Here is a 22,897-nt window from a genome sequence, read left to right as displayed (position 1 = left end):
GAATAACATTTATGGGAGTTTTTTTGCTGCTAGACCGTGGCAGCATATTGAATAATTTTCTTTTTGGTTTCTCAACCACAGGTTCAGATTGCAATGATCCTACACAAGGTTGATATTGTAGTGCTTTTAGAGTTTTAGCCCCGGTTCGGTCACTGTTAGACTTACAACCATGAATTTTGGTTTTCAAAAGGTCATTCTCCCCGCTTTGTTCTACTTCATGGTCTATCGTGTCCTCCCCAGGAAAAATAAGCCCTCTAATATCTGATTCGGGTTGGCTTTTAACTCCATGTGTTAATTGATTAATTTCGTTTGGAGCTGCAACAGAACCTAGACATCGCTGCTGGCCGGTGTCGGGTTTTTTACTAAACCGCTTACAGGCAGATTCGATCGCTCCGAGAAAACGGTTCAGTTCATTTGATTTCGATGGATCATTTTGTACTATTAGCTTTCTCATATCTGTGTAGTAGCCATCAATGGTAGGACGACTGCTGAGCGCTGTTAGGTAAGCTTCCACATTGATTGGGCAAAATGACGTTTGATATGCCGTCTCAAATGGATTAGTAATATTCTTCTTGCTATCATAAACCAGCAGCTGGGAAATTTTGTCCGCTGGGCGATGGACGATTGAGCGAGGTGCCATTATTTTCTCTTTCGTTTATGTGCGGTGATTGCTTCAATAGCTGTAAGTAACTTCTCGCTCCTTCAGTTTTTTCAGTACTGGGCGTCTTCTTCGGATCGCGGTTACAACGATGGAATTCAGTTTAATATCCTAGCGGATGCAGAAAAAAAACGTTCCATAAATTTTATATTCTAGGTCTTGCACTCATAAACCTGTTTTGTGATGGTTTAAAAAAAAAGCCTTCTTTGATCGGTAGTACTCTCAAACAAGAACTATTTTTGAACATTTGTCTTGAAGAACTGCGCCATTTGTACTCTACTAATTAGGGTGCAAGATCTATGTTTCGCATTCTACTGTTGAATTAAATTGGATAAGTTTTCTTATTTTTTATTTTTAGGTTTCGTATTCTACTAAGACGCTCCAAAAACTTCAGTATGTTTCGCATGCTGTTCGATGGGAATCTCTGCAAGTAGTGTCGGCAACTCGTGGTTTATACTCCTGCACCAATCTCTGCTTTTCGTTTGTATTCCGCCAAAAATAGTACCGATCGTTCAAATACGGCAAATTCACGTTTGACTTCCGCAAACAAAGTTACGCTCTTGAGTTCGTAGAGGACTACAGTCTGATTAGTGTATGCTCCTTGTTCGAATTGTCTTTCGGAGGAAAAAGTGGGCTCGACTTCCGTCTTCCGTTGGTTGTTATCCCTGGAGCCTCATCCATATATTCGGTTTTTGACAAATTGATTTATAACCCAATCCTCTTAGCTTCCGTTTTAAATTAGACGTAGATTGCCATCGCTGTCTCAAGATTTCCAGTAATGATGTCAAGGTCGTCTGCGAAGGCTAGAAGTTGACTACCTTTGCCGCAGAACGTTCCTCTCGTTTCGATGTCCGCACGCCAATCATACCTTCAATAGCGATGTTAGATAACATACAACACAGTCCACTCGCTCCACTTAGTTTCTTGCTCATCTTGGTGCAATATCCCTTATGATTTCACCTGCATAACAATGTTCAGCCAACATACTCGGTCCGTAGCTGTCCGACTCCAGTTCCTCGAATGTCCTACACTTTCCAGGTCTTGCTCCACTGGGTCTAATCATCGAGCAGGTTACGCACCTTTGCGTCTGTTACCAATAGGATTCGAGGCGAACATTATTTTTGAGGGGTTGTTGTCCGACATTCGCACCATGGTGAATCTGGATACATCATGATTCGCACAACATGTCACGCTTCAGCAACTTTCTGGATACTGGGTTCTGGAACTGCGCCTTCATCCGTCTCCTTCATACACCGTTTTCACATACCTTGCCAAAGATGGTCTAAGCACATGACGCTCAAAAATGGCCAGTGCTTTCACCGTCTCCGTCAACCATTGTCCACGTTTCATGCCCGTAGTCCTTTTACTGACGATCTTTTAAGCGTTCCGGGAAAATGGGAGATCAAAGCAAGCTGCGATAACGAGAAGTATAAAAAAAATCCTTCCTCGAAATTTCTGTTGAATTCAGTGCATATCGTTGGAAAAAGATAGCAAGAAGGTGCATTCGCTCTTTCTCACATTCTCACAGCATTTAGGAGGTAAGTCTGGTTAATGGATAAAATTAGTGATCATGACCGCTGCTGATTGATTCGAATGCCGTTACGGTTGACCTGCTCAGGATACCATCGACCGAAAAAAAGCGCTATGGACAAGAACGGTTTCCCCAGGAAGCTGATCAAACTGATTCAATCTACAATGCTGTGCTGTGTTTGGAGTCCGAGTGGATTGTCAAGTTCATTCGAATCACACAGAGGCAGAGGCCTTCGTCAAGATGATAGTAGGAACGATTCTCGGCGGCGTGACAACGGAGTACGGAGGCGGAGAATGAACCATGAACGCGTACAGCTCAATGGCGAACTCAGCTAAAGTTGGACGTATACGATGGGCAGGGCATGTTGCTAGAATGCCGGATAACTAACCTGCAAAAATGGTGTTTGCATCAAATCAGATAGAAACAGGTAATCATGGGCACAGCGAGCAAGATGGTTAGACCAGATGGAGCGAGATCTGGCAGAGAGTACATGTTGTCCAAGCAACTGGAGACCGATAGCTCACAACCGAGTGAAATGAAGAACATATAGAAAATTCTAACTTTATTCAAGAAAATGGCAGATCCAATTGATGGCGCTTGGAACTGTAACCTGAGTACCAGGTTTGGGTGAGGACATCCTTTTTTTTATTCATGTAGGGTAGTTAGGAGTAATTGCCCTGAGACCCCTGGGCTGAAATGGACGAGTGGTGTATCTCGAATAGTATCAGATTTTTTGATAAAATCTAATATGGCGACCAAATCCAAGATGGCCACCAAATTTTTTTTTATTCCATTTGAAAGCCCTGTTCTTCTTCTTTATATAACTGGGCCATTTGCTAGTTGTTTCATGGCAATTTTATCAAATATCACATGATATAGATCTCAAGGTTCGCTCAAAATTCAACTTTTTTCGAAACTGTTAGGCTCCTTGGCGAACGAGGGGTCCACTATTTCGGGGTATTAAAAGTGTAATTCTTATTTTTTAACTATTTCCAACCAATTAAGCGTGAAAGTTCCAATAATTGAAGACCTTGTGTCAGTAGTGGCCCCGTTTCACCGAGAATTACTCAATATCAAACATTTTTTCCAAATCCGTACTATTTATGGAAGAGTCGCTGAATCCTCGCCTCGCCTCGATTCTATATTCCGATCGGGCCCGTACCTAACAGAAACATCCCGATCGACGTGTGTTGTAGCATACGTTGTATTCTGATAGAAGCGAAATTTATCATCGAATCCCGGTCCGATCGGTATGTAGAATAGAGGCGACTATATTATCACTTCCTTTCTATTTTTCTAAGCTATGGTAAGGATGGCTGTGCAAGCAATAACAACTCTCAGAAGAAGATAGTGTTAAGATCGGGGATTCACCAGCACGGATTTATTTTCTCTTCGAAAAAAAAAAAAACCACAAGACTATGCAACAATAGAGCATATGTATTATTATTATTAACATACTTTTTCATAAAGCACATTTATCGTCCCTCTCAACAAGCATGCTGCTTCTTGAGCGCCTGTACGCACCGCCTAATCGCCGTGTAGGTGTTCAATTTGCTGCTGATACCGAGATTGAACATGGTGGTTAGAATCTCCGATGCGTACTCCTGCAGGCAGAGCGTGTACTCGGTCGCTTTGTCCAGTGCCGATTGCACTACGGCAACATCCTCGTGGTAGAGACACTGCACAAACGCAGTTAGGGCCGTACTGTTTGTCGATGCATTTCCGGGGCTTTGCTTTAGCCAGCGTGTGACCAGTCCGTGAGCGGTTTGACGAATCGATCCAGTCGGGTGGGTTAAGAAACGGATTAAATCATCGAAGATTTCCTCTAGCAGGGCCGGTCGTTTGACGGTTAGTGCGTCCACTTCCAGCAGAGGCATCGAGATGTCTTCGACATCGCGCGAGCGCAGGGCATGCGTCAGCTCCTGCCAGTGTTGCGGAGGAACTTCGTTTTTGATGTACGGTGTCATCATGACAGCTGCTGCATTTGTGGCCGCCGGTTGGCTGGGTTTCGTTGGTGATGCGGTGGCGAAGCAAATCGGATCCTTTGAAGTTCCCGGCAGAGGTTCGCCCGGCTCGTTTTTGATGGCTCTGCTGGGGTACTGTTTGAGCATGGACAGACCTTGCACCAGCTGTTGCAGGGATTGCAGATCGTAGTGCTGCAGGGCTAAATCGTTAAGTAAATCGCAGTGCTTTTGAATGTATTCAACGGCTGTTTGCGGGTTGGCACTGATGTATGCTTGAAGAAGCTCCATGAACCGGTAAATGAGGGTGTAGGTTTCTTTCACGTTGCCGTGGTTTTTTAGCAGAGCGAAGTAGCAGTCCAGTGCGTTTTGCAGGCCCGTTTGGTAGCTATCGTTGAAAACGAGCGGCTGCAGCAGTTCCAGAATTCCGATTACTTGATGAAACAGGTGGAAGTGATACTCGGCTCGAAGAACCTGTAGGTCCATGTGGGCTCTGCCCTGGAGCATGGTTGATAAAACCGACAGCTGACGCAGCAGTAGGACCGGATGTGACGCGGATAGCTTTCTTACAATGAGTTCCATTTCGGCGGACATTTGTTGAAAATCTCGCGGATTCGATAGGCACCCGATCGTTGTGAGGATGTAGTAGGTGAATTTATCACCCACGCAGTCAGTGGCATCGCGTACATCCGCATCGTAAACACCTTTGATGTGGGGCATCGCAAATTTCATGTAAGGAATGTTAAGGTATAGATGTTGGAGGAACTTTTTCGAAGACAAATCCTTCTTGGAATCGGCGTACTCCACCATCGCAGTCAAGTGTTGCGATTTGTCTTCGATGCACTGCAAAAGTAGCTTCACTCGCACGGACATTTTTTCCTGATCTTCTTCGGCCAGTACGTAATCGATAAATACTTTGATCTGTGGCTCGTTCAAAGTAACGATGTATTCTGCTTGCTCGTGCTTTGGAACGGCTTTGTCTCGACCCTGCCATAGTTTTGGATTTCTGTTCATTGCGTCAATGAAGTCCAGCACGGACGACGGATCGTATTCGAGATTGAAGCGTTCCATCAAAAGTTCCGTTGCCTGGTACAAAGTGGCCCAGCTCGCTTGGTGGGTCACAAGCGAAAGCAAATACGGTCGGAAGTCCGGTATCTTTCGATTGAACAGCAAGTCCATCTGTATTTTTTCGTTCACTCGAATCAGCTCCGAATCGGCATCGGCCAACCAGTCGACCAGCAAGCCACGTTTGTCGAACTGCGATTCGGAGCTTTCCATTTTGATGTCCTTCAGCATGGTCGAAATGACGCTGATCATTTCATCGCTGGTGGTTTGACGCAGCTGTTGTTTTCCTTTTTTCTCCACTTCGGAAATTGTACTCGTTGTTAGTACTTGTATAAGATTTTGAGGCGGTGATTGATTCTGCGGGTTATCCTTTTGGGCAAATTTGATCAGTTGCTGCCGTTTGCTAACCAGAACCTGCGAAAGGAGAGTTTGTAAAATTGCAATCATTGACGGCGGAAAATATGTATATGTGCTTACCTCCAGTAGAACGGAATTCGTTGCTGGATTCATGTACTTTATGATTTCATCCAAAATATGCAGCAAATAGTTGAGATTTTCGAATTTCCCCGGTGCGACCTCCAGCAGTGACCGGAAGAAACAGCACATTTGCGCATTTTGTACCCAGTTGCGGACCAAGTACTGTCCTTGTGGACTTTTGACAAGCTTGCCCATGTGGGTGAGTGCTTTGTTGGCTGTGTATGTTTCCGTTTTGGCGACATTTAAATGCTGAATCAACTTTCGGTACTTTGCCATGTTTGGTTTACTGATTTTCGGGTGAGTAAGTATGATCTCGACGGCTTCCTCAATTTCCTTGGTTTTTGAAACTGGCTTGCTTGGTTCCGCCGGCGGGTAGGAATCGAAATCTAGATCAATTTCAATCGGTTCCATCACTGACACGCTCGGTACTGGTGGATCTGGGACGGGCTGGCTGTCCGGTTGCAGAGCTTGAATGGAAATGTGACCATTTTTCGCTCCCCTAGTTTGCTGAATCTCCACCAGTTGGGTTAGATAGGTTTTATGCAGAATAGCATTGTTAACTGCATCGAACTGCTCGATAACTGCCCGGTCTAGTAGCGCTAGCAGTTTGGACATGGAATTAATCGGAGTTCCAAAGTTTTGAACGAAGAGAACAATCTGATCTGGGGTTAGTCCGAGCAGGGCAGCATCCACCAATCGATCGACATTGCTGCGAATCATTTTCAACTTTAACCAATCCGGCAAAATCTGCACCGGTTCCGATGTTTCGATGTTGAACGCCTGTGGAGGAGGTGCTCCTTCTGGAAACCAGTAGTCCAAAATCTGAGCCGCCATTGGGATGTAAGCGGAATGCGTCAGAAGAATTACGAAAGCTTGGATTATGTTCAGATGTATGTGACACTGACTTTCGTCCGTAAATTGAACCAGAAGTAGGTCCTGATACTCGGTAAAGGCCTGCGTGATCTTGTACTCACGAAGTTTAATCAAAAAGTTGTTGAACATAACGAACAGACAGTTCAGTGTTTGCACGCGGTCTTCGCTCTGATTGGTCGCGGTGGGAATTATATGCGAGAAAATAGTGCTACGTTCCACTATCAAATGTGACATGTCCATTACGTGGTCCAGCATGTCAGGTTCCGCATCCAAGGACGTATGGGCAGCGATAAATTGAATGTAGGCCATCACCAACTGAGGGATGTTTTCAACCTGACAGGCGGCTCGCAGCTGAAGGACTACGTTCGGGCGGATGAACGCAAAGTGCGGTATCATCGGCAGGTAGCGCAGCAACCAGTCAGAATTATTGCTTTCAATAGAGACGGGATCAGTGCCCTCTTGAAAAACCTACAAAGGATGAAACGCATTAGAAAAATTTAACACTGTGTTTACTAGGGATTTTATCAACTCACCTTTAATAGAAGTTTTAATCCGCGAATCGCGGACTGTCGCGCCTGAATCGAAAAGGAAGAAAGTCGCCGCAAAAAGTATTCGAAAATTTCACAGATCATTTGATGGTCACCGTTTTCATCCTGCACCAGCTTTTGCAAATAGACCAGTAGCTCGGCTTCACGACTATTCTCCACCACTACCGTGCTTGAATTGGAAAGCAGGAACTCACATAGGCATTGTACCGGTAGGTGATTGAAATCGCCGTCGCTATTTTGTACCAAATCGGCTAACCATGGCATTGATTGTGAAGTACCCTGGCGTTGAATGATCTCGAGCAGTAGATCCGGCTTACGGCTACGACACAGCAGATGGCCGAGCCGATGTGTTACGTTTAAGGATTGAATTTGTTCCAGTACCTGATTCGGTGGTCGACGGGCAACCCCGCGCGGGTCCATCAGAATTAGTTGCGACAGCAGCAAACTGTTCTGCTCGGTGATGACGTTCGACGCCAAATGGTTTTCAAATTCGAGAATGTGTGCCTTCTCAGCGGTGGCCACTTGCAGCTCCTCTTCGGTCGCTTTCGTTGGACCGATCTGATTGGTGATGCACATTTCCATCAGGGTGCGCAGCATCGGGTACTGATCCCAGCAGAACGATCCGAACATCGATGGATTGTGGGCGGATATCAGGAGCAGAATTATCCACGTTTTCCAATAAAGTGAAGCTATGGCTAGGTTGGGCGGTTCGTAGTTCGGAGGAAGAACAATGTTATCCGGGTGATGGTATTCAGACATTTTGAATAAAAGGTCAATAATTTCCAGGTTGGCCACTTCCAATGGCGGATAGTCAACGTGACGGAGCGATCCGGCACGGCGGACTAACTGCTCAATAATTTCCATTGTGTCCGGAATAGTGAAAGGTATTTCCTTGGTAATACCGATGAGAATGATGCGCAGCATCGAATTCTGCTGTAGAGGAATCTCGGAAACGATTCTCAACATGGGAGCTCGTTCCGGTTCTGGAGGCCACTGATCTCCTTTGGCATAAGCTTCCGGACTGTCCAGCAGCAATATTTTATGAAAAGATATTTTAAAATCATTCGGACTGGGTTTGTAGACAATCGGAACCACTTCGTGCATCCAAGTCAGCGCATCGAATTGAATAGAACACATCTGCTGATAAAAAGTTGTCAGCGCTGGAGAGCTTTTCGGTTCCCGACCGCTGCGGATTGATGCGTTTGCTTCTCTGATTTGCGGTGAAACCGACAGAAACATGCAAAGGCAAATCAAATCGGCAATCGAGTGGAAAATTCGATCCCGAAACTCCGAATTCATTATTTGAGTGGTCAAATCCGGTCGGTTGATGAGCAGTGCCTTGCAGAACACCATCAAATGGATATCGTAGCGAAGCATTTTCACCAATTCTCGAAGAAACACGCGAAGAGTACGCAGTACATCCTCTCGCTGCAGTAGACATTCCTGATAAATCTCCGCCAGATGGGTGGCAGATTCGGTCGGTTTCGCCTGAAACATTGTCGCCAACATTCCCATATTGTTCGGATTCCGAGCATTCGAAAGCTCGTTTTGAACAACATATTTCAGCATTATAGTCAGGATTTCTTCCTGACAGTTGATCATCTCTTTAAGACAAATCATAAAAATGTTAATCAACGGTTTCGTCTTAAGCCTCATCTTAACCAGGTTTGAAAGAACTTCATGATCCTTCGCGTTCTGACCGGTTACATTGTAGCATATGAAAGTCAGCAGCTCCTGTGCCGGCTTCATCAGTTTTCCATTGTGAATCCATAGTTCAAGTCTAGGGATAGCAACAGCCCGTATTTCCGGTATCCCGCAAGCCAGCGAAAGAAACTTCAAAAAGTTGCGAGTCGAACAATCGGGTGCTTGCCGTCGGTTCAGTTGATCTTTGGCAGCTTCGACTACTATTTTCTCCACCTGCTCTTGAATATGTGCGAAGCGAGGCGGATTTGCATCCGGATCCTTCCCCAAGGCATCACCAAACATACCACTATCTGTCGAGTGTTCATCATCGATCGAAGCTGGATTATCTCTGGCACTCGGATTTAGCGTACTGAGTTCCGGCTGCAACATCCACTTCGGTGGAATCTTCGTTCCGAAAGCAGCCACACAATTGTCGGTAAACGGGGCGCACTCCTCGTAATCAACCCAAACACGGTCGTTCATCGCATCATCTATGTAAGTACGAATCAAACTTTCCGGCCACTGTTTTTTATCGCTATAACCTCGAGCCAGCAAATTACAGGCCAGAATATGCACCGTTGGATTGTTACGCCCTTTAAACGAATTTTGACTGTCACGCTTCAGTACAGCAATCAAAGCACTAGTAATCGTTTCGTTGCAAAACAGGTGTGGCCTTATTTTAGCCAGATACAGTAGCGACAGCGACAGCACCGATTCCGACTTAGATTTAGGCGAAACCAGCAGCTTAATCGCACCGCAAATGTAACCAACCACACTGTCACTGTCCTGCTGATCGATAGCACTTAAAACCGACGAAACCAGATCCACAGAATCGCAATCCAATGCCATCTGCTCCCAATACTCCAGAACACTACTCGAGCTGGAGCTGTCACCGCCGGACGAAGGTTTGCCGGTTCCGGGCGGCAACGCCGATGACGAACTACCGCCGGCTGCGGTTAGTTTGATTTTTTTCACCGCTGCACTCGCCAATGCGGCCGTTGCGTCGCGCTTTCGTTCCGAAACGCTACCGCCTACGCCGGTTTTGCCTTTGCCATCGTCACCTCGGGAACTGCTGGTGGCTTTGGAACCGAGAGCGAACAGTTCGCTTTGCGGCAAGCTGATTTGTTTTTTAGTCGACCGTGCACTAGAACTCGGTTTGTTACGGTCCATTTTCTATAGCTGTGATTATTATCTGTAATAATAGTTTATTTCTATAAGTTACCTTGCTAAAATAAGTGAAAAATTTTTAATTTACATACCAAAAATGCTGATAAAACGCCCACAAAACACTATTTCAGCGAAAGTATCGGTTTATTTTATGACAACTTGTGAAATTTATTGATCAAAAAGCCAAAAGGGTCTAACAAGAAATGGTAAAATCCAGAATCGATGTTGAAATGTTTGACGACGAGCAAGGCGGCTTTAGGTAAAATTTTGGTAACAGTATATATTTCCCACCCTGATTACCAGCACTGAAAGCGTGGATAGGTAAATTCAAAGGGGTGGTTTACCTATTTAAACGCCGAAGCAGTGCGCGGGTTCACCAGCTTCACGGAGTTCCACAATCTCTTGCTCATATGCCATTTGAGTGCAAATCTATGCATTTTTACTTCTATCTTTTGCACTCTTTAATAAATGTTTATTCTTGCTTTAATTGAATTGTAAATTTTTAATTTTTTTAGAAATACTCTGATAGCGAATTCATAAATTAACCTGGCTCAGGTCGATTAGCACTCAGTTTTAAACGAAGTGCTGTCAAAGCGTTCATAAATTAACCAATAGCGAATTCATAAATTAACCTGGGTTCGTGCTAACTGGAACCCGAAATTTATGAACGATACGGGCAGTTTGATAGATCGACCCGTAAACCGTAATGCTAGACAGTTTTAACCTGCGCTTCAAACTGAATGCTGTCAGTTTAACCGAAATGCAATCTCGGTTAATTTATGAACGCTTTGACAGCACTTCGATTAAAACTGAGTGCTAATCGACCTGAGCCAGGTTAATTTATGAATTCGCTACAAGATTGCGTCTCGGTTAAACTGACAGCATTCAGTTTAAAGCACAGGTTAAAACTGTCTAGCATTACGGTTTACGGGTCGATCTGTCAAACTGCCCGTACCGTTCATAAATTTCGGGTTCGAGTTAGCACGAACCCAGGTTAATTTATGAATGCGCTATGAGTTTCACCCGACAGTTCTATGCACAAAAACAATCCCAGCTGGCTCCTCTCTTTCAGGTTAAATCGATTCAGTTAGCACAAATTAATAACGAAATGCTACTGCAGCTTTCATGAAATCCTCAATTTATTTTGTTCAATACGAAATATAAAGTATTCGTTTTAACATTTAGCTTTAAAATGTTAAGCATTTTGCTGGTTTTAGACAGAAGCTTTTTGATTTCAATTAGGTAGAAGCCAATCAGTCGGCTTGTTTCGTCTGTTTCCATTGTGGCGCTTGGTCCCTTTTTGCATATGTTGGGCAAGACGAGAATCGATGAAGTTGATGAAAAATTGCTGAGTACGGTCCTGTAAAAACACATGTTTTTGACGGTCTTTGACACATTGGACAACGAATCGCTCTAAAATGTTAACGTAAACAAATAGAGCGCTTCAGTTTATCATCCTTATCGGTTCTGCGCTTTGTGATCAGAAATTTGCTTCACTATTTCATCAGAATTTGGCTTTACCGTTAGTTTGTGCATTTAAAGCAAAAGTATGCTGCTTCGCAACGTGGAAACGGAAAAGGCAGCCTGCATGCTGGCCAGCTGGTACGAGCAATTCGAGAAAAACACCATCAAATCGTTCATCATTCCAATTCCGGACGAAGTGCTGAACTACCTCAGACAGGACCTCGTAATCCTGCCGAAGGAATGTGCCAACCTTAATTCGACGTCCGATGCTAGCGGTACGAAACATTTTAATTCGTACAATGACCAGTTTAGCGATGACGAGCAAGAGGAGGAGGATGACGGTTTTCAACCGGAATTCCCGGAGTTTAGTGAAAAACTGACGGCTGCCATCCAAAAACTGGGCGGTTCCGCCTTTTTAAAAAGCGACTGGCACAGTCCCAAGGATGCTCAGTGGATCACGTTGGGGCAGACCCTTTGCGTTAAGGACATTACCGATGTGTATCAGCTGTTGAAGGCGTCCAGCTTCTGTAAGGAAGACTTTGCTGAACGAACTGCAGCAAATCAACTTGGATATCATGTGGTGCTGAAGAAGTGGCGTGATATTCACCCGGGCTCGGAATTTCGGTGTTTTGTTAAAAACAAATCGCTTGTGGCTATATCTCCACGTCATTGGCCCTCCTATCACGAACACATTGCTGCCGAACGAAGCGATATCGTTTGCGACATTGTTTCTTTGTTTAAGGAAAAGATCAAGCAACGGTTTCCTTTGAAAGATTGTACGAATATTTATTAGTTTGAAGTTTCTTGTCAATAATACTTTTCCTATAATTTTGCAGATGTTTTCGATGTATTCCGTCCCGCAAAAGACCGGGTAGTTATAATGGATTTTTCGCTATATGGAAAAGGACACTCTGACAGCCTAGCATTTGATTACGATCAGCTAGATGCGGATGCGTTGGTGGCCACGATTGAAGAGGAAGATGATCCGGAATTTCGATATTTACCGGAGGACTGCGGCATACAGCCAAATAAACGAAACAATTACGGATTTCCGCAGGATGTAATAGATATGTTCGAATCTACAGATAGGCCATCGACATCCGGCGGCACGGGGGAATCTTCTGAAAGTATGATCCATCGGCTACTGGATAAATTCCACCAGCTTGACAATGAAAGTGATAACGATGAGCCCGAATAAACCATGGCATAGAAACGGTTTCACTACTTTTATTACCCGAACAAGGGAGACCTAGAAATTTCATAGCAAGATATGGTTAAGGTAAGGTGACTTTTCTTGCTAACTAATTCTTCAAGCTACTACCAATGAAAGTCACTATCATAAACTTCTAAACTTGTTATTTTTGCATAAATAATTGAGGCGTTAGAAATAATTTTAATCAACCCGAACGCATTTTCCCCACCAGGGTGCTCTCTTAAGGAGCTTTGAATTTTACTGACTTATCCCAAATTATCATTGTTAGCTTGTGAATATGACCTCAAATGACGCAAGCGCTCACATGTCTGCTACAATATGGTATCAAATTAAGTCCTTTTTAGCATTAGCGTAGTGACAATTCGCTTCAGCAGCTGAAAAAATACAAGTTTTTTGAATTCCATTTTCCATGAATTCATCATAATTCTTGATGAAGAATCGTTCAGGCGTTTCGCATTCCCCCTGTTAGGGCTATCTCCCTTTTGTCAATCCCCCAGTGCTGATTCCCTTATGTTAAGGAACATGTGTGCACAGTTTGGTGTAGAACGGTCAAAGCATATGGCGGAACATGCAAACTCAAACTCTCGCTTACTTTTATATAAATACATAGATAGATAGTTCTTTAAGGGACGTAAAATTTGGCTTTAAATTGGCATTAAATTTGTCATAAAATTAAACTTAATTTTGGACTTATTTAGACTTAAAACTTTACTTCAAATTGAACTGTAAGTTAGGCGTTAAATTGGAACTTGAAATTGTATTTAAAATTAAATTTGAAATATTGGACTTGCTTGCTTGAAATTGGCATGAAATTGGACATAAGGTTACACCAGCTTTACTTATAATTGAACTGGAGGTTGGAAAAATTGAAATTGGATATGAAAGGCAATAGCAAATTTGCCAATGAGATCAAGGATATGAAAAGCAATAGGTAATGAAATTGGACTTGAAACATAATTTAAAATTTTTGGAATTGACTTAAAATCGGACATGAAATAGGACGTGAATTAGGACTATAAAATAAACTTCAAATTGACTGAATGGATTTGAAATTTATCTTAAAGACTGATTTGAGACTTCGCAATTAGATTATTTATCTCACAAATGCCGGCTATTAAATTGAAATCGCTGACTACACCGAGGAATTCTTTTTCCTTATAAGGAGGAAAAGGAATTTTACAAGGAATGTGGGCCACGTGCTCCACTCTGGGCAACGCTGGTGGTTGTAACGCCACGAAAAATAAATGCTGTTTAAAAGCTTACACTCTTAAATGATTCTACCCGTAAATAGGTCGGATTTAGCTAAAGCTAGGTTGAAACTACTCAAAATACCTTTAAAGTGTACAAATTCAAATTTTAGGTAAACAATTCAACCAATTTTGGCTACTTGCTACCGATAATTGATTTATTCTCTGTGACAAATAACGCACTTTCTAGTTCCTACTACCAATTTTTTGGTTGAAAACCACTCAAAATCTGAGTTTGTACACTTCAAGGGCATTTTGAGTAGTTTTAACCAAGTTTTAGCTGAATTCAACCAATTTACGGGCAAACTCATTTAAGAGTGTAAATTATTAAATCAATCCTTTAATAATCCAAGTTAAATCAAGGGCATGGTGTGTTGCTATCTCTTTCTCATGTAAGTGAAGAGAGCAACTTTCAAATGGTCCTCGGTAAAGGGGAATTCCCAGCAAATTTTTTGGTTCCTGTCAAAATTAACATTTTGGTACCTATGCGTGGGACATCGAAAATGTATGAATTTGACAGCCACTTCACCCCGTAGAGTTAAATGTTAGCCAATTGCCAATTATCGGAATGCTCATTTTTACAACACTCAAATCCCAAACCTTCTTTTATGGTTTTGAGATAAAATTTGAAAGAGAGTTGTACAACAAACATGTTCTTTGTGTGCATTCTTCCATTATACGAGTATCACTTGAAGAAGTTGGAGGGTGGACTAAAACATTCTACGTTCGTTAGAAATCACCCCATCGACATCTCTATAACGAGCTGCAGTAAACGTCAGCGACGACATGTCGTGATGGGCTCAAAATTTGACAGCGGGCCCAAATCAGACTGCTGGCAGTTGAGTGAAACGCAGTGCTGACATGCTATATCATTTTCGCACACCCGAGATGTTGGCAGCGAAAACATGGTTGCCTGCCGATGGGGTGTTAGAAATGCTAAATGTTAGAAGCTAAATTTCTTAAAATATCATATATTGCGGAGTTTCCACCTATTTAGAGTCCCACGTGAATATTATTAGCGTGGTTATTTTCTGCGTTTGCCACACATGTTTGCAATTTAGCAATTTGAATCATCAGTTTTTCATTATTACCTTCTCACTGCACCCCTCCTTGCCAGACGAGCATATTTTCAATGTATTTAGTAAGTACAGCATAATTATTATTAAAAAATAAATTTGCGTAGGACTGGTAGGACTCGTAAAATTGCTGCAAGCAATTCATTTTTCATTTTCCGAAGCGATAAATAGAACGTTCGATCAAATTGTCGGAACCCACTACATGAGTGTGTCAGAGGCAACCACGGTTGCCATTATGCTTGAATTATGGATGGAGGGGATAGAGCGCTAAGCGCCACCAGGTACACAGATAGGCTTCTTTTAAAGTTTCTGAAGTCTGATAATACGATGATTATACCGTATTTTTTGTCGTCTTTTCGTCTTATAGAAAAAGTCATCGCATCGCATTTCTAACTAACATTTTTCATTTCTGTAGTAAGTAAGTATACCTGCGTTGGACAATCTACCAAATTTATGGATATGCTTGAAAAAATTGCTAGCAACCCTGTGAGTGACAGTGAGCGCGAGAGAGCTCTAATAATTTTTCTCAACAAAAAGTAATCAAAACGATCAAAACATTTTGATTGTGTACGAAATACGAAGCATTAATGCATTAGCGGAGTAAAACTTAGACTAAATGCATTAAATGCAGGTTTTGTGACATCAAGTGCAAACAGTGCAGAATATTCAAATTTTTTCTAAGTAGTCTACAGACGGTGCCACTATTAGTGCTTGCTGGATATCGATTTCATTAGTTTCGACTATGGGTCGAATGTAGACCGAATTTGAACTTGTAATCGAATAAGCAATTATTGTGCAGCGAAAGTTTTTGTGCGGAGAAAACTATTACGAATGAAACAAGCCAGCGTTATACAAAAGATCGAAATGGTGGTTACTTAACACGGTGGAACCCTCTGCCCCAGTTTAGACATTCGCAATTCAATTAGGCTAAGCTATATAGGTGACTGACAACATCATGTGCGTATCGAAATTACACGGATTCTGTTCGCAATGGCGCAGCTGGATCCGACCACTGCTAGTCGTGGCCTACGTGTTGTTTGTCATCATCGTGCTTCCGCTACTGATTGTAAACTCCGTCAAGGATGGCTTCACTCGAAAGGATCAACTTATCCTGATAGGGGGCCTGTTTGTCATTGCGGCCATTCCGATCTCGATCTGGCAAATTACACAACATATCGTGCATTTCCATAAGCCAATTCTTCAGAAACACATCATCAGGTAAGAGTTGTAGGGGTGTGTACAAGTAATATGCAATAGGCAAAAGTATATCGGTGCTTCGCACACGGAGATCTGTTATCAAGCTTTGTTTTTATTGCTTTCTGGGTTTTCCGATTGACTGTGATTAGGAAACTTTGATAAGATTATTACATGATTTGTGCAGCTAGAGTTTATTTGCTGTTTTAAATGCAAATGATATTTTTGCTAAGCGATACTTGTCTTAAGGTGTACCATTCAAGCATTGGTAAGGTTTCTTCTAAGATGTATGCGTTGATCGCAGATGCAAGCTTGGTAATAAAACTTGCACCGATTGCCTGTTAATCTCGGTCACTGCATTGAACAAGACTAAACAGACAGTTCATCACGTGCGTACTCGGGGCCACTGCCAAGATGTGATAACCGCCGCGGTGCAGTTGAGCATGAGCATCATGACTTTTGGCTTCGTTAATAGTGGTTCTGTTATCTCTTATTTTTAAAGCGCTCCATAGACAACTGAAGGATTCAAAATATTACTATGCTGCTTATCTGAAGGTGCTGAGCTAGTCAATAAACATTATGCTGCAAAACATATGGCTGACTCATGTGTAATACACCGACTTTTCCCAATTATTTCAACAAAACTCCAAGAATGATTAAATAAAGATTGCAACAAAAAGAAACACACAGAAATACAAAATACTCTAATAAAATCTGAACTTTTATCATTAAATTTTTCCAGAATTCTTTGGATGGTTCCTATATACGCATTAAACGCCGTAAGTGAATACTTTGGAAGCTCCTCGCTTCATACTTCATGTTGCAAAAATTCCTGTATACTTACAAACATTTCGTCTTTCAGTGGCTTTGTCTGCTGTTCCCTCAGCATGCCATCTATATGGACAGTATTCGCGAGTGCTACGAGGCGTACGTAATCTACAATTTTATGAAATATCTGCTAAACTATCTTAATCTGGAGATGGATCTGGAGCGAACGCTGGAGTACAAACCACCGGTGAGGCACGTTTTCCCCCTGTGCTGGATGACGCCATGGCCACCGGGTAGAGACTTTGTGCACAACTGCAAGCACGGCATCTTGCAGTACACCGTGGTTCGACCGATCACGACCTTTGTGGCCTAGTAAGATGATGTACCAAATATGTTCTGTGACGGTTTTAATTCGGCTTAACTCTGTGAATTGCAGCATTTGTGAGGTCAACGGTGTCTACGGAGAAGGTATATTTGAAACGGACGTGGCTTTCCTCTACATAGTGGCCATCAACAATTGCTCCCAGTTTATCGCCATGTACTGTTTGGTGTTATTTTACAAAGCTAATAGGGACGAGCTAAAACCAATGCAACCGTTACCAAAGTTTTTCTGCATCAAGGCGGTAATTTTCTTCTCGTTTTTGTAAGTGGCTAATGGTGTATAGTTTGTCAGAGAGTAAAGATATAATAAATCAATTCTTTACAGCCAAGGGGTGATCATCTATGGTCTTGTCTATTACGGTATCATCAAAGATATTTTTGGATCTGAAAGCAGCGATGATCCCAAGGTGCTTTCGTCGAAACTGCAAAATTTCCTGATTTGCATCGAAATGTTCCTGGCAGCATTGGCACATCATTACAGCTTTTCCCACAAACCGTACGTACGAAATTTCCCTGTAAGTAATTTGGAGAGTGGTCTGAACAGCAGCATCAACGGAAATAACAGCGGATCGTGGTACAGTGCTTTGCTGAATATGCTAGATATATCGGATGTTCATCAGGACGTCAGCGAACATTTAGGAGTGGTAGGCAGTTCATTGAGTAGACGCTTGAGAGGTCGTACAACTTATCATATGCCCCGAGAAGGCAGTGGCTTATGTGATGCCGGTTCCGAACGGGAATACCTAGTGCCATCTGCTAGCGGTCCAAGCAGTCCTCGAGCGGGTCAATGTTATCAGAGTGGAATAAGCTACTCGGGAGGACAAATGCATTCGAACCTTCCGAAATTGGCACCGAACCGCTACGGAACATTAGACAGCGGCATCAGTATAGTAAAACCAAAAGTGGAAAAGCTGGTGGAAACACCGAACGAAGGTGCTCCCAAAGTGGTGAACATTTTCAGTCAGTTCCAGAATTCCAAAAACCTCAACCTAATGCTGGCCAGGACGCCCAGTTTTGACAATCTGACATCCTCGAGCAGCTCTAACCAGAAAGCACTCGCTACGGGTGGTAGTGGACGCACATCCGGTACGGCAACGAACAACACGACGACTTCCACCACCTCGGACGCCAATCTGAGAAAATCGGATAGTAACAATAGTGACTGGCTCAGCACTCCCGATGAAGATCTTGGGATCGATGTCAAGGGCCTGAGTAACGATCGAATCAACTACCATCCGGACCGGAAGGCTTAAATAGGCTAGGACGAAAACGAAAACGTTGGCAAATCTCGTACACTGTGGTTAAGCTTTTTTTTTCTATAGTAAAATTTATACAGATCATATTTCAAAGTTTATTGGCAATCAAAAAAGAAAACGAAGTATTTTGCTCGTGGGTGTGATTGTGCTTAGTCAATATCTTTATATTTTATATATCTGTGTTATTTAAGATTTAGTTAGGATCAATAATCGAGCTTTCCATTTTTTCGTTTACAATTTGAACGCGTTGTCAATCATCAGCAAGTATTCATAAATTATAATAACCTTTTCGAAAATAGCTTAGTTCAATTCATTCAATTTGTAAAATATGAAACTTGCATGCGGCGTTGGACGCCGATAATGATATCTGCTTATCAGAATTCCATCATAAGAAAATTTATTTGCGCTTTTCATTAGTTCATGAAACGAATTTAGACTCAAAAAAAAAACAGCGAAAACACTGCGTATAGTCGTAATACACCATCAAACTAAACTAGCCAATCGCTTATAATTGAGTGGAGATTGAAATAGGCAACGTTTCTTTAGTATTGTTGCATAACAATATGTGATGAGATAAAATTATAGTTTTTAAAATCTAATAGGTTACCTATTTGTCTGATACAATAAAATGCTGGATGGAAAATATAAAAAAAAATTGTTTTGCACTGTTAGGGAAATCTGTAAGGGCGCGTAACCCGAGGTCATTTAAGCTATGGCAACTCCTATGCTATTATAGCTTATTCATGGTTGTGGGATATGGGCCATCAGTATTCAAACATACAAAACGTTACCCCAGATAACCTGCGACAACGATACCAATAAGCCAGCAATGATACCAACAACACGATACACAACAATGAAGAAAACGTTAATTTCGAATGAATGGATTTTCCGAACAAAATTGTGGTATTTTGTTCGGAAAATCCATTCATTCGAAATCCAGCAGCAAGTCGGAACAGCAAGCATTTTTTCAGCAAGATCGGCTCGCTGACGGAAGAAAGAAGAATCAATATAAGTAGGTAAGGACAGATTCCACAATTGTGTAGATCAAGAATATGAGCAACCTAAATGCAGATCGACGAATGGAGAAACACTAAGAGAGAGAAAGGGTGAGAGTTGGAGGCAAAAAAGAGAGAGCGAACTCTCTAGGCAGCATACGATACAGTCGAACGGAAACTCCATAATATACGAGAACGGATTAACGCAGATGATGTTGACGTTACTAATAATTTTATGATGGGCTGCGGAGGGAATTCCAACGTATTGGATGAGTCGACCAGGTTTCAGTCGACTTGCGTGTATCGAGACGCTCAACAAATTGGCGACAGGTAGCCTTGAACCCCCAGGAGACAGTGGAGAGGAATTCTTGATACAGCAAAAGTTACCAGCTGCTAGAAGAAGAAGAAGGTGGAGGGAATCTACGCCGTATAATTGAGACAATACAAGTATAAAGCTGCATCATTCAAGCTACATACAAATTAAGCCTGCTTTGATGATAGAGTATTGAATTGTAATATTGTATGATGAAGTATTGAAGCTGAAACTGCCCGCTATGGTCGAGATCACAGGCTTGTTCGGTCCAGGACGTTATCCCACTCGACGCTGATCACTCTGCTCTTGAAGTTACAGATAACTTACCAGCATTTCTCGGGTAATTTTTCAAATAGACCTATGTGACAACGAGAGATTATCTTTGCGTCTCCTCTCTTCCACTTTTCATGGCTACATAAATGCATAGAAAAGCAAATGTTAAACACAGTAGCTAACTAGTAACTCCGGCAACCGATTCAATACAAAGCTGATGTCTTAAAATGCATTAGTTTCGCGGTTTCGCCGTAAAAAACAGAAGAGAGGAGACATGAAGAGAATCTCTCATTGTCACATAGGTCTATATGAAAAATTACCCGAGATTTGTTGCATTTGAAAATATTTTGGGCACAAATGATTTGGAAATCTCTTACGATGTCTTGCTCGCACAAAGCCGAATCGATATGCAGAGTATGGTAGATGACCTTTCCGAGAGCTCTCAGGCAGCAGGTTTCACAGCCAATGTAGCGAAGACTAAGTCTATGGTAGTGAACACTGACAATACCACCAACTTCACTGTAGCGGGACAACCAGTTGAGCAGGTGGACGCCTTGCAATATCATCGGTGGCAGACAACTCCCGATAGTGGTATTAAGGCTAATATAGTCACACGGCTCAGGAAGGTCAGGGGTGCCTTTGCAGGTCTGCGAAATACGGGAACCCGAATTTGCAACTCAAACGTTAAACCCGTACTGATGTATGCCCGCGAAACGGGGTGCGTCTCAGCGGGGATAACGCAAAAACTGCACGTATTTATTACTTGCTACCTGCGATGTACTATACGTGCCTGGAGGCCTCACCACTGGATATTCAACGAGGAACTCCATCGTCGATGTCATCAACGGCCAATAGCAATAGAAATTCTAGAATGTAGGTGGAAGTGAATCGGACATACCTTGAGGAAAGGAGCGAACGAGATCTACTGATAAGCACTCGACTGAAATCCGCAAGACAGTCTCGAGTCCCTTTGAATCTCGAAGACGGTTACGGCAAGGTGATGGGCTTTCATGTTTGCTGTTCAACATCGCTTTGGAGGGTGTGATAAGAAGCGCGGGGATAGACACGAGTGGCACGATATTCACGAAGTCCGTTGAGCTTCTTGGTTTCGCTGACGACGTTGAAATCGTTACACGTACCTTTGAGAGGATGGCGGAAACGTACATCGGACTGAAAGCTGAAGCCAAACGGATTGGACTTGTCATTAATGTATCGAAAACAAAATACATAAAAGGAAGAGGTTCTAGAGAAGTGAACGCTGACCTCCCTCCCCGGATTCATTTAGAGGTGATGAAATCGAGGTGGTAAAAGACTTCGTGTATCTGGACTCACTGGTTACCGCAGACAACGACACCAGCAGAGAAATACAAAGACGCATTATGGCAGGAAATGATGCCTACTTTGGACTCCGTAGGACGCTGCGATTGAACAAAATTCGCAACCGCACGAAGTTAACAATCTACAAGACGCTGGTTAGACTGGTAGTCCTTTACGGCCATGAGACATGGACTATGCTCGTGGAGGACTAACAGCGTTTTCGAACTGAAGGTGTTGCGCACCATTTACGGCGGAGTGCAGATGAAAGACGGAACGTGGAGGAGGCGAACGAACCATGAATTGCATCGGCTGCTTAGGGAACCTCCCATCGCTCACACCGCAAAAATCGGTCGTCTGCGATGGGCAGGGCACGTCGTGAGGATGTCGGACGAAAGCCCGGTTAAAAAAGTTCTCAATAACGATCCGACTGGAATGAGACGGCGGGCGCACAGTGAGCAAGATGGATCGATCAAGTGGAAGGCGACCTGCGGACCCTACGCAGACTACGTGGCTGGCGAATTGCGCCCATGGACCGAGTGGAATGGAGACGACTTCTTCGTACAGCAGAGGAAACCACGGTCTGGAGTTGATTAAGTAAGTTAGTAAGGAATCCGCAAGGACAACTTAGAAGAGGCAGCCCCAGAGGCTCATAGCGATGAAGCTTAGCCAACGGGCTGTAGATGAGAACCTGTTCTGGCGATAGGTAAAGGCCTGAGCCCGTAACCGTTGGCAGTGCAGATGTTCGCCTATGTTTTGCTGGACAGGCGGACATGGACACATGAGTTAAGTTTGTAACAAATAATGGCTAACGGTGGTTCATGAAGAAGTTTTGGGAGGTCTTGAGTTAGGTTCGACGTACAACTCTGGTATGACAATCGGTCGGCGTATGATCTAATCTCGAATGGGGAGACTGTTAGAGTCAATAAGATCCTAGTACTAACTACGCAATTGTGCTGTGCAACCAGGGCTGTCCAGCACTCAGTGCACCTATTTTGCTTTTTAAATTGTAACACCCAACCAAGCAATGGGGTTATGTTTGGGGCATTTATAGTCAATTATTATCCATAAGATAGCTGAACTAAGTTGTAGTAGATAAGCGAGGTATTAATAAAAGTTGGCATCCGCAAAATATGTATGCCCGCTATATACTTCGAGTCACAGGTCTCAAGCGTACATACGCACACAGGCAGACGGCAGCCTTTCCAGATAGGAAAGAGTGGAAACCGATCAAATATGATATGCGAGAATAAATTGCGTGAGTCTCGTAGCTTTCGCGTTGGCGGTATTGAGCGAACTCTTGTCCACTTATAGAGCTGCGCGTGTGTGAGTGTGACTGAGGACTTGCGCAAGTTGGTTTTGCCTCGAGCGCTCTTTGGCGGGAGCCGATCCCGACTTCACACATACAATATCGATGGAAGCCAGTAACGTATTGCC

At 43.1% G+C, this 22,897-nt stretch overlaps 4 protein-coding genes across 4 annotated transcripts in view; 2 read left to right on the top strand and 2 right to left on the bottom strand.

The window, feature by feature from the left end:
* The window catches only part of LOC128743547 (RING finger protein 121), a 396,237-nt gene that overhangs the window by 164,886 nt on the left and 208,454 nt on the right, over positions 1–22,897 (bottom strand). The window lies entirely within an intron of this gene.
* Positions 3,668–10,098, bottom strand: LOC128743532 (integrator complex subunit 1). The gene is made up of 4 exons (XM_053840127.1): positions 10,056–10,098; positions 7,099–9,988; positions 5,693–7,033; positions 3,668–5,629 (listed from the first exon to the last, which is right to left on the bottom strand). Exons 2-4 carry the CDS (start codon positions 9,964–9,966, stop codon positions 3,677–3,679), a joined length of 6,162 nt encoding a protein of 2,053 aa, XP_053696102.1. The 5' UTR covers positions 9,967–9,988; positions 10,056–10,098; the 3' UTR covers positions 3,668–3,676.
* LOC128743545 (cell division cycle protein 123 homolog) lies at positions 11,431–12,751 on the top strand. Its single transcript, XM_053840143.1, has 2 exons — positions 11,431–12,203; positions 12,264–12,751. The coding sequence occupies exons 1-2, from the start codon at positions 11,513–11,515 to the stop codon at positions 12,623–12,625; spliced, it is 1,053 nt and encodes a 350-aa protein (XP_053696118.1). The 5' UTR covers positions 11,431–11,512; the 3' UTR covers positions 12,626–12,751.
* LOC128743536 (transmembrane protein 184C) lies at positions 15,547–19,195 on the top strand. Its single transcript, XM_053840132.1, has 5 exons — positions 15,547–16,181; positions 16,900–16,936; positions 17,020–17,297; positions 17,362–17,568; positions 17,632–19,195. The coding sequence occupies exons 1-5, from the start codon at positions 15,919–15,921 to the stop codon at positions 18,557–18,559; spliced, it is 1,713 nt and encodes a 570-aa protein (XP_053696107.1). The 5' UTR covers positions 15,547–15,918; the 3' UTR covers positions 18,560–19,195.

This window comes from Sabethes cyaneus, chromosome 3 (assembly GCF_943734655.1).
Source record: "Sabethes cyaneus chromosome 3, idSabCyanKW18_F2, whole genome shotgun sequence".
NCBI lineage: Eukaryota > Metazoa > Arthropoda > Insecta > Diptera > Culicidae > Sabethes > Sabethes cyaneus.
The sequence above is the reverse complement of the archived record's forward strand: the minus strand, read 5'-3'. Positions and strand labels throughout refer to the sequence as shown.